The 12,992-nt window shown below is 38.9% G+C and overlaps 1 protein-coding gene across 3 annotated transcripts in view; it reads left to right on the forward strand.

The window, feature by feature from the left end:
- The window catches only part of LOC124787910 (enoyl-CoA delta isomerase 2-like), a 107,951-nt gene that overhangs the window by 37,627 nt on the left and 57,332 nt on the right, over positions 1-12,992 (forward strand). For all 3 annotated transcript variants that reach the window (XM_047254896.1, XM_047254895.1, XM_047254894.1), the window contains exon 4: positions 8,498-8,618. In XM_047254896.1, the coding sequence (XP_047110852.1) occupies positions 8,498-8,618 (121 nt within the window). The remainder of the gene's footprint in view (positions 1-8,497; positions 8,619-12,992) is intronic.

Here is a 12,992-nt window from a genome sequence, read left to right on the forward strand (position 1 = left end):
TTTTATGCTTGCATTTTGCCCAGTTCATTTTCAAAGAGCACTGGTTGGATTTTACTAATATTAAATTTTGGCATTACCGGCCAGTTCCATATTGGAGCAAATATTGATGCAGATCACTTGTAATTTAGATGAAAATAAATTTAAAACCCCCAAAATTTGCACCTTTGTATACTTGAACATTGCTGTGTGTGTGTGTGTGTGTGTGTGTGTGTGTGTGTGTGTGTGGGGTTCTACCAGTCTTTTTCCATTTTGATTGATGCATCTGTGCAGAAGTAAGTCACCAGTTGTTTTCCAGAATTTTCTGACTTTCCCTTACTGGACACTAAAATTGCCCAATGGGATTTTCATGTGATTTTGTGGAGTTTCGGACATTGTATTTTCTACCATCTCCCATGACTTATTTACTTTTCCTGGGTCTGCTTTATTTCCTTGGTTATCGGTAATATGTGCATTAATTATTATGTGCATTTTATTTTTAGATTTCAAGGAAATTTTCATTAATCAGTTGTCCACAGGCTTTACTTTGATTACAGAATGAAGAATGTCATGTGATCTGAGAATGGAATCCTATATTGGGGTATATTTTCAAGGATTTTTTTGCATGTTTTAATTTTGAACAATTTTGATTTTTTCATCTGATGGACTTGATTTTTACATGGCTAAAATTTTAATTTTTTGTATCTGAAGTGTTTCTACAGACTTTCCTGGCTTTAGAAGAAGTTAATGTTGACTGTGGCAAAGCAAGTTTTGATTTTGGTCTTGAGTTGACTACAGGACTCAAATTTCCTCTTATCTGGGGTATAATGTCTCAGACTAGTCTCTCCACAATCTGACAAAATTATTGTGTCATTGATGGCATGGAATGTTTACCTCCTGAGATAATTTTGTGATTACTAAAATAATTTTTGAAGTCATGGTAGGAATAGAGTGGTCCACCTTATTCTAATGAAAATAGACAGTCATGGTCAGAAATGATGTTTTAATTCATTACTGGATTCTTGTAAATTTTTATATTTATCTTGCGTGGAGCTCAGAACTGAAATATCAATGATGTAAAACAGTTCGATGCAACTCTTGAAAATTCTCAAGAAAATTGACTTTCAAGTTTTCTGAGCATCTTTAATACCCTAAAGCAATGTCTATTTTTTGACAGGCAGAACAGCTCTGTGATACGGTGCTCACTAGCGACATTAGGGTCATCGTTTTGATCCCTGATCAATGCCTATTTTTAAACAAAGGCGCATGTCCTGTGAGCATTTCTGTGAAGCATATAATACATAAAAATGGAAAAAATAAGTAGTGCTCAAAACCAGTAATCACTGATTTGACTCTTGTTTCAAAATTCACCCCCCCCCCCCCCCCCCGTCTCTCACACACACACACACACACACACACACACACACACACACACACACACACACACACACCATTCAATTCAAATAGCTCTTCATTTAAATATAAAATTCATGAGACTAATTAACACATGCCATTACCATGTTTATGGATGGGAAATGCAGATCATCTTATTGCTAAATACGTGTCACACACAAAAATATGGTTTTCATTGCAAATACAAGTTCTTAACTGCCAATCTTTTATGAAAAATTGTTAATGAAGACTGTTTAAATTTAAAAAATAGCAATTAATTTTTTAGATCTTTATGTACTTTATGCTTCACTGACATGCTCGTGGAACACGCATCATCATCGTCATCAGTGTTCTGCCCTAGGGGAAGTCTTCACTGTCCATGTCGTCCTGTCATTTGCTACCCTCTTCATTTTCTCATCATTGTTTCCTATCTTTATACCATCCACCATGTCCTTTTCTTCTTCCATTCACAATTGCTTCCATTGCATCCATTAGTAAACAATCACTTCTCATCCAGTATCTAAGCCAACTGTTTCCTCTCCTCTCTTCCCCCATTCTTCTCAGCACCACCTCATTTCTCACTTTGTCTACTCATTTTATGCATACTATTCTCCTCCAAATCCACATCTCAAATGCTTCTATCTCAAATTCTTCTATTCTTCTTTTTTCTTCTTACCTTAGTGTCCTTGTCTCAGCTCTGTTCAATGCCGCAATTCATATGAAGTACTTCACCTGTCTATTTCACAAGTTCTTGTCCATGCATCCACATAGAAGCCGCCTCTTATACTAAATGCCTCCTTGACTATTGCCATAAGTTTTCACATCCTTATTACATCTCATGTTGTCCATAATAACAGTTCCCAGGTATCTGAAAAGCATTAGCCTGTTCTATATCTTCCTGCCCTGACTTTATAGATCTTCTTACTTTTCTTGCACTTATCACCATACATTTTGTCTCCTTGTTATTAATTCTCATTCCAGATTCCTCACGGGTCTTATTTAATTGTTTAGCACTCCAATTGTAGTTCTTTCATGCTCTGCTAGCAACATCATATCACATGCAAATCAAATAAATTCCATCCTCTTACTGCCAACCCACACTCCTCTATTTTGTTTTAAACATTTCTGAATAATATGCTCCAAATATATGTAAAACAGTGTTGGGAAGAGACAGTAGCATTGCCTCACTTCTGATGCAATTGTACTTTCCTCTATCATCCCATTCCCAACCTGTACTTGTGTTTTCTGTTGAAGGTATAAGTATTAAATCAGTCTTCTATCTCTCCAGTGGATACTATTCTTCCTTAGAATGTCCATTAATTTATTCCACTGTTCTCTGTCAAAGGCTTTCTCCAAGTCAATGAAAACAGTACAAACTTCTCTTCTTCTTTCAGTGTATCTCACACCTATAATTCTCAGTAGTCCAATTGAACCTCTTGTACCTTTTTCTCTTCTAAATCCATACTGTTCCTGTGCATACTTTTTTCCAGTCTTCCATGAAGTCTTCCATTCATCACCATTTAAAAAGGAATGAGTCTTTCCTTCTCACCCAGCCCGATAAAGTCTCCCTTGATGTGGTGTTTTGGGTGACTGTTCTGAACTGTACCCCTTTCCCTAGACCTCTCCAGTCCTTTTCTGTCATCCCTCTTTCTTCCCTTTCAACTCTTCTGTCGGAAAAAGGAGCCACTGGCTCCACAAGCTTGTAAAATGTTAAATCTTTCTGTGTGTGTGTGTGTGTGTGTGTGTGTGTGTGTGTGTGTGTGTGTTTTCTCTTGCCACCGCTTGGTGAGTAGATTTTTTATTTATCATTTCTATTGTCAATAACTGATTATTTTCATTGTTGATAAAAACTTTTGTTGCATGAGAAATCAAACTTATAGCTCTAAAATCCTCACATTTCTTGGCATTCCTTTTCATCTCTGTTGTTGTTACTGCTGAGAGAGTTATCCAGCCATTTGCCTTTTTCATATGTATTATTACGTAGATATGGTAACTCTTTCATACCACTACTCACATGTCTCTTAAACAATTCTGCTGGTAATCCATCAATTCCACTTACTTTATCATTCGTCTCTCTTAAAGCCCTTAATACTTCTCCTTCCAAGACACAGTATCCTTTGTCTTCTTCTATAATTCTAGTGTCCTCTTCTAATTCAATATCGTTTGGGTCTTGATCAGCCTCATATAGGCACTATACATATTCTTGCTACCTTCCCAATGCTTCCTCTGATTTATGAACCATAGTACAATCACTTCTTTCTATTCCCATACTTATCCTGCTTTTCTTTGCTTCAGAGACTAGGTTAGCAACTAATTTGTACATAAATCACATTTTTCTTCCTTTTCTAGTTTCTCTATTTCATTACAGCCCTCTTTCATCCATCTTTTTCTCGCCTGTGCTGTTTCTCTCTTTAATTCATTATTCAGCTTTTGTCCACTCTTTTTCCATCCTCATTTCCTACTGTCTTTTATTTCCCAATTTCTTCCATTTTATGTGGCATTGTTTTTATTACTCATTCTTCCCACAGAACCCTTAAAGTTTCGTCATTCTCTTCCATTTCTTGTTTGTTCTCTCTCCATTGGGCACTTTTGTCACATTTTTGACATAAATGTGTTCTCCTACTCAGCATCCTTACCTTCTTCCTTTAATTTCTCTAGGTAAAATTTCTCTTTTACTTTTCTTCCTCTCATTCTCTTCAATCTTACTGGCAAGTCCCCAAAGACCAAGTTGTATTCTGAATCTATGTCTGCTCCAGGGTATGCTCTGGCATTCTTTAGGTAGTTTTTGTACTTATTATGATACACTACTGGCCATTAAATAAGAAATGCAGATGATAAACGGGTATTCATTGGACAAATATGTTATACTAGAACTGACATGTGATTATATTTCCATGCAATTTGAGTGTAGAGCCTGAGAAATCAGTAACCAGAACAACCACCTCTGGTCATAATAACGGCCTTGATACACCTGGGCATTGAGTCAAACAGAGCTTGGATGGTGTGTACAGGTACAGCTGCCCATGCAGCTTCAACACGATACCACAGTTCGTCAAGAGTAGTGACTGACGTATTGTGACAAGCCAGTTGCTCGGCCACCATTAACCAGACGTTTTCAATTGGTGAGAGATCTGGAGAATGTGCTCGCCAGGGTAACAGTGAAACATTTTCTGTATCCAGAAAGGCCCGTACAGGACTTGCAACATGCGGTCGTGCATTATCCTGCTGAAATGTAGGGTTTTGCAGGGATCGAATGAAGGGTAGAGCCACAGGTTGTAACACTTCTGAAATGTAACGTAAACTGTTCAAAGTGCCGTCAATGCAAACAAGAGGTGACTGAGACGTGTTACCAATGGCACCCCATACCATCAAGCCAGGTGATACGCCAGTAATGCAATGACAAATACGTGCTTCCAATGTGCGTTCACCGCGATGTCGCCAAACACAGATGCGATCATCATGATGCTGTAAACAGAAGCTGGATTCATCTGAAAAAATGACTTTTGCCATTCGTGCACCCAGCTTTGTCATTGAATACACCATTGCAGGTGCTCCTGTCTGAGATGCAGCGTCAAGGATAACCGCAGCCATGGTCTCCGAGCTGATAGTCCATGCTGCTGCAAATGTCATTGAACTGTTCATGCAGATGGTTGTTGTCTTGCAAACATCCCCATCTGTTGACTCAGGGATTGAGACGTGGCTGCACGATCCGTTACAGCCATGCAAATATGATGCCTGTCATCTCAACTGCTAGTGATACGAGGCCGTTGGGATTCAGCACGGCATTCCGTATTACCCTCCTGAACCCACCGATTCCATATGCTGCTAACAGTCATTGGATCTCGACCAACGCGAGCAGCAATGTCGCGAAACGATAAACTGCAATCGCGATAGGCCACAATCCGACCTTTATCAAAGTCGGGAACGTGATGGTACGCATTTCTCCTCCTTACACGAGGTATCACTACAACGTTTCACCAGGCAACGCTGGTCAACTGCTGTTTGTGTATGAGAAATCGGTTGGAAACTTTCCTCATGTCAGCATGTTATAAGTGTCGCCACCGGTGCCAACCTTGTGTGAATGCTCTGAAAAGCTAATCATTTGCATATCACAGCATTGTCTTCCTGTTGGTTAAATTTTGTGTCTGAAACACATCATCTTCGTGGTGTAGCAATTTTAATGGCCAGTTGTGTATAATCAGTTTCGTATTTGTCATCATTTAACCTAGACATTCATGTATATCTTTGTCTTCTGTGGTGTTCCGTGTGTTTCCAATAACAAGAGAATATTCTCAGCAGAAATTAACCAGCCCTTCACCCCCATCATTTCTGTTTCCCAGCCCAAATCTTCCAACCACTCCCTCTCCTACCATTTAGTTCAAATCCCTCATTACAATGATGCAGGCATTTCTTTTTTTCTTTATCCATAATTTCTTCAATCTTTCCGTAATATTCCTCCACTTCATCATCAGTGAGTGACTTGTTGTCTTGTTTATTTATTTTAAAATGACATCCCTCTTCTCACCTCCTAATGTCATCATCATCATCATCATCATCATCAGTCTTTCATCTATGTACTCCACTTTCAATACGTTATTCATCAGCCACTTTTCTATCATAATTGCCATGTCATAGCTGCCAATCTTCTCCCTGCCCGAGCAAAACAATTTGTACTCTCCACTATCCAACTCTCCTTAACTCCCCCTTATAATTTCACATGTACCTAATACATACAGTCTATTCCTCATAATTTCCTGTTTGGCATTTTCCAGCTTGCCAGCCTGCAATAATGTGAACACCTTTGATGGTTCCTATCTTTAACTTCCCTTCTCTCTTTCTACTCTCTTTCCTTTTTCATCCTCCTCCAGCAACTCTGTATTTGATCTCGATGTAATCCCCTTCCGGAGATATGATTAAGGGGAAGTTTTGCCTCACCCATACCATCTGTTTCCTGGGGCAAAGTAATGTGGTAGTATCCTGTTGCTTTCCATATAGGTAGATGGTTGCCCAGCCACATTCAGCTGCTCAGTATGAGTCAGACTATAGTGACTCGAGAATTTCTGTGTAAATTCTAGAACCACTCAGCCTTCTACCATCTTGAACACATGATATTCTAGATACGAGTGTGGGATGGTAAAATCCTACCTACTGCGTGTCACATGTTTGTGTGTGCAAGTTTAAAGTCAGCCGCGAGAAGAAAGTAGACACAGCAGTCAACGACACTGACAAGTACTTGTTGGGCAATCCATAGATGTTTTAGTGGAAGAACCATGGAGTTTTTATGCAGCTCTGTGCCTATTGTGGTGGTGGTGGTGGTGGTCGTTGGGATGTTTAAGGGGGACTAAACAGCTAAGGTCATCAGTCCCCCAGTGCCTATTGTGTCATTGACTATTGTTGTGTAAAAGAAGAACAGTTGAAAAAGTGATCTTGTGAACTCTCAATCCAGCCTTGGTAGAAGCAAGACCTTTTTTATGATTCATGTGATGTAGAGTCATGGTTATTAAGCTAACTCTTTTATAAATGTAATTAAATTTGTTTCTGATGTTGGATGGAGCGAGTGACTTACAGGAAGTCATATATGTATGTGGAAAGTGAGAATTTTATTATGTATGGAGTACAAATATATCGTTGATTGACAAAAAGTAAAGTTTGTGTATCTACTTATTTCACAAGTACAGAGAGAGGCTTAATTATTCCCGTACTTAGCGTCATCCTACAGAGAAGAAGTCAAGACAGTTTTCCAGCAGCCAGCCAGCTAGCCAGCCAAGAAGATCGGCTGCGAATCTCAAGTAAGTCACCTCATATAAAAGAAATGGGAAGTTTGTAGGTCTACTTCTCGCTCTAAATCACGATCAAAACTGTTAGAAGACACTAGTTGTAGCCACCTCTCTGTGAATAGATTCTATGGTTTTCCTGTTCTGTCCTCAATGCCATACCAAAGTCCACCTTCTTGGGTCGATAGAAAAGAAAACAGAAGCAGCCTGACACAAGTAAGTGGAAGTAATGTTAGACTTAGCTAAGGGCCCATGTGTTTGCCATCTACATTCTCCCCAGAAGGGAGCCCCCTAGGGAGACAATTTTTTGTCTGGTCTCTCATCCACTGACGAATCTGGCATGGGTGACCCTACAGGGAGCATAGCTTCCAGCAGCATAGCTCAGTGGATCATTGAGGCACACAACTTTGCAATCAACGTTAAGGTGGTAGTTCATGGGGAGCATCATTTTTTTAAAAGGTACCACGGCTGAGAATCGAACCAGGACCATCCATGAGACAGATGAGCATTCTATCACAGAGCCACATGACCTGTTGAAAATATGACCTTTCGTATATCAAAAAACACTTGGAAAACTTAAAAAAGTTGATTTTTTGATAAATGTTTGAGCTACAATGAACTGCTTTGGGGGATTGATATTTGAGTTCCAAATTTAAATTACCATAAATATAAAAAAAATACAAAAAATTGGTAGTAGATGATCTCCAGACCAGTGGGTGACAGCATTGATGACACATGTGAATGATGAGCAGAACTGTACTATGTGCCAGGAGACACCAGTCATCAACTGAGCCCACCAAAATATACAACAGCTCTGCTAATTTTCTATGCTTGTCACCAATGGAGTCATCCATTAGTTTGCAGATGGTCAATTGAGACTGTTAGTTTGCAGATGGTCAATTGAGACTGAAACCAGTCACTAGTAACATACTAAAATAATGACTTTTGTGATCATGACTGATTATTTTCATTAGATTTTTAAAACGCTCAGTTATTGTACTTGTTCATGTTATTATAAATGATGCAGTCTGTGAATGGTACAAAATTACATCTAATGTATTTTAGATATGTAACAATTGAAAGTGGCTTTGGAAAGCAAAGACAATGTATCACAGGGGTAATCTGTCAGCTAGAAGACATCTATTCTACACAGATGTTTCTTGAATAAATGTATCATGTTTGCTGTGACATGATTATGCTGCAGTCAATGGAAATTTTAGTTGTAGAGATTGTTTTAAGGACCTAGGTATGTGTGCCTATAATAAAGATGTAATTACAAATTGCAGTTCCTGCTGCCCTTTCACTTTACATTGGTTTTCTTCTTGCAGTTATTTTTTGCTGTGTCTTGGTTGCAGGAATATGGTTACAGCATTCATTGATTTCCCAAAAATATTGGTAGCTGTAGTGAATGGTCCAGCCATTGGTATTGCAGTAACTAAGTTGGGCCTGTGTGATGTTGTATTTGCATCTGAAAAGGTATGAAACATTACAGTTACAGTGTGGGTTTTTCTGATTTGTTGTTATGTGAGGGAATGCTGAAGCAAAAAAGACAAAAAGACAAATACAAATGAAATTTGAGAAAAATCACAGTAGTTGTAGAACATTTTTCACCAAATGAGTATCATTTATGTGTCATTCAAATAAAAACCCTCCACTGTCCTATGTATGTTCATTGAATATTTTATAATTGTGGTAGTTTTATTGTTCACTTGTTTAGTTTAATTTTTGGTGGGTTCACATTAATCTTAAAGTGACATCCGAACCATCCAGTAACAGTTAACTAAAGCTTGGTGACTCCAGAAAAATAAAATATCATCTTCATGGTGATGAAAATCCCCTCCATGAACCATAGACCTTGCCGTTGGTGGGGAGGCTCGCATGCCTCAGCGACACAGATAGCCGTACCGTAGGTGCAACCACAACGGAGGGGGATCTGTTAGAGGCCAGACAAACGTATGGTTCCTGAAGAGGGGCAGCAGCCTTTTCAGTAGTTGCAGGAGCAACAGTCTGGATGATTGACTGATCTGGCCTTGTAATACTAACCAAAACGGCCTTGCTGTGCTGGTACTGCGAACGGCTGAAAGCAAGGGGAAATTACGGTCATAATTTTTTCCCGAGGGCATGCAGCTTTACTGTATGGATAAATGATGATGGTGTCCTCTTGGGTAAAATATTCCGGAGGTAAAATAGTCCCCCATTCAGATCTCCGGGCGGGGACTACTCAGGAGGACGTCGTTATCAGGACAAAGAAAACTGGCGTTCTACGGATCGGAGTGTGGAATGTCAGATCCCTTAATCGGGCAGGTAGGTTAGAAAATTTAAATAGGGAAAAAGATAGGTTAAAGTTGGATATATTGGGAATTAGTGAATTTCGGTGGCCTGAGGAACAAGACTTTTGGTCAGGTGAATACAGGATTGTAAATACAAAATCAAATAGGCATAATGCAGGAGTAGGTTTAATAATGAATAAAAAAATAGGAGTGCGGGTAAGCTACTACAAACAGCATAGTGAACGTATTATAGTGGCCAAGATAGACACAAAGCCCATGCCTACTTCAGTAGTACAAGTTTATATGCCAACTAGCTCTGCAGATGACGAAGAAATTGAAGAACTGTATGATGAAATAAAAGAAATTATTCAGATAGTGAAGGGACACGAAAATTTAATAGTCATGGGTGACTGGAATTCGACAATAGGAAAAGGAAGAGAAGGAAACGTAGTAGGTGAATATGGATTGGGGCTAAGAAATGAAAGAAGAAGCCGCCTGATAGAATTTTGCACAGAGCACAACTTAATCATAGCTAACACTTGGTTCAAGAATCATGAAAGAAGGTTGTATACATGGAAGAACCCTGGAGATACTACAAGGTTTCAGATAGATTATATAATGGTAAGACAGAGATTTAGGAACCTGGTTTTAAATTGTAAGACATTTCCAGGGGCAGATGTGGACTCTGACCACAATCTCTTGGTTATGAACTGCAGATTAAAACTGAAGAAACTGCAAAAAGGTGGGAATTTAAAGAGATGGGACCTGGATAAACTGAAAGAACCAGAGGTTGTACAGAGTTTCAGGGAGAGCATAAGGGAACAATTGACAAGAATGGGGGAAAGGAATACAGTAGAAGAAGAATGGGTAGCTTTGAGGGATGAAGTAGTGAAGGCAGCAGAGGATCAAGTAGGTAAAAAGACAAGGGCTAGTAGAAATCCTTGGGTGACAGAAGAAATATTGAATTTAATTGACGAAAGGAGAAAATATAAAAATGCAATAAATGAAGCAGGCAAAAATGAATAAAAACGTCTGAAAAATGAGATCGACAGGAAGTGCAAAATGGCTAAACAGGCATGACTAGAGGACAAATATAATGATGTAGAGGTTTTTCTCACTAGGGGTAAGATAGATACTGCCTACAGGAAAATTAAAGAGACCTTTGGAGAAGGGAGAACCACTTGTATGAATATCAAGAGCTCAGATGGAAACCCAGTTATAAGCAATGAAGGGAAAGCAGAAAGGTGGAAGGAGTATATAGTCTATGCAAGGGTGATGTACTTGAGAGCAATGTTACAGAAATGGAAGAGGATGTAGATGAAGATGAAATGGGTGATATCATACTGTGTGAAGAGTTTGATAGAGCACTGAAAGACCTAAGTCAAAACAAGGCCCCGGGAGTAGACAACATTCCATTAGAACTACTGACAGCCTCAGGAGAGCCAGTCCTGACAAAACTCTACCATCTGGTGAGCAAAATGTATAGACAGGCGAAATACCCTCAGACTTCAAGAAGAATATAATAATTCCAATTCCAAAGAAAGCAGGCATTGACAGATGTGAAAATTACCGAACTATCAGTTTAATAAGTCACGGCTGCAAAATACTAACGCGAATTCTTTACAGACGAATGGAAAATCTGGTAGAAGCCGACCTCGGGGAAGATCAGTTGGATTCCGTAGAAATATGGGAACATGTGAGGCAATACTGACCCTACGACTTATTTTAGAAGCTAGATTAAGAAAAGGCAAACCTACGTTTCTAGCATTTGTAGACTTGGAGAACGCTTTTGACAATGTTGACTGGAATACTCTCTTTCATATTCTGAAGGTGGCAGGTGTAAAATACAGGGAGCGAAAGGCTATTTACAATTTGTACAGAAACCAGATGGCAGTTATAAGAGTCGAGGGACATGAAAGGGAAGCACTGGTTGGGAAGGGAGTGAGACAGGGTTGTAGCCTCTCCCCGATGTTGTGCAATCTGTATATTGAGCAAGCAGTGAAGGCAACAAAAGAAAAATTCGGAGTAGGTATTAAAATCCATGGAGAAGAAATAAAAACTTTGAGGTTCGCCGATGACATTGTAATTCAGTCAGAGACAGCAAAGGACTTGGAAGAGCAATTGAACAGAATGGACAGTGTCTCAAAAGGAGGATATAAGATGAACATCAACAAAAGCAAAATGAGTCTCATGGAATGTAGTCGAATTAAGTCGGGTGATGCTGAGGGAATTAGATTAGGAAATGAGACACTTAAAGTAGTAAAGGAGTTTTGCTATTTGGGGAGCAAAATAACTGATGATGGTCAAAGTAGAGAGTATATAAAATGTAGACTGGCAATGGCAAGGAAAGTGTTTCTGAAGAAGAGAAATTTGTTAACATCAAGTATAGATTTAAGTGTCAGGAAGTCATTTCTGAAAGTATTTGTATGGAGTATAGCCATGTACGGAAGTGAAACATGGACGATAAATAGTTTGGACAAGAAGAGAATAGAAGCTTTCGAAATGTGGTTCTACGGAAGAATGCTGAAGATTAGATGGATAGATCACATAACTAATGAGGAGGTATTGAATAGAATTGGGGAGAAGATGAGTTTGTGACACAACTTGACTAGAAGAAGGTATCGGTGGGTAGGATATGTTCTGAGTCGTCAAGGGATCACCAATTTAGTATTGGAGGGCAGTGTTGAGGGTAAAAATCGTAGAGGGAGACCAAGAGATGAATACACTAAGCAGATTCAGAAGGATGTAGGTTGCAGTAGGTACTGGGAGATGAAGGAGCTTGCACAGGATAGAGTAGCACGGAGAGCTGTACCAAACCAGTCTCAGGACTGAAGACCACAACAATAACAACAACAACAACAACAACGGTGATGAAAATACTATCTGTGGTAAACCACTCCAGAACCTCTGGTAATAATGGATGTGTCACAATAATTATGATATTTTACTTCTTTGTACCTTTTTCACACAACAAAATTTGTTTTGCCGCACTTCCATCTCCACAATATTAGTGAAAACTGTATCTGATTTGTAACATTGGCATTACTTGATGCATTCTATGTTCACTCTTACATTATACACACATCTGCAAAGAAGCTATGTATTCCAGAACTCTACATACTTTCATAAAAAAATCAAAACTTGATATAAGTTTTCTGTTATGCAGCATACTTCGTAATACCTTTAATAATGATTCCAGTCGATACCTCAAGGGAAAATTCACATCCTGCACAACCACACAGACAGGTATATCAGTTCAGCAGCAGTTTGGGAAAACCCAGAACATGTCATGGTAATTGACTGTAGGAAATGTATCCAGAGCCATTTGTGACAAAATTACTAAACTCTCTCTCTGTTTGCCACTATTTTCCTCCCAACAGAAAATGCATTATAGCTCTTTACTTGTAAAAGCTTGCACCAGCGTTGTATTTTCAATTTTTAATGTTTTTTTATTCCCTTGTTAGACTGTAAATTCCCACTCAGCCTCAGAAATGTAAATTAAATCAGTGCATTATCTTTCTTTTGATTATTTGTGTTTTCTTTTTTCCCACCCACTTAATAAGAATTTGCATTAGTAAAA

Source organism: Schistocerca piceifrons, chromosome 3 (genome assembly GCF_021461385.2).
Source record: "Schistocerca piceifrons isolate TAMUIC-IGC-003096 chromosome 3, iqSchPice1.1, whole genome shotgun sequence".
NCBI classification, from domain to species: domain Eukaryota; kingdom Metazoa; phylum Arthropoda; class Insecta; order Orthoptera; family Acrididae; genus Schistocerca; species Schistocerca piceifrons.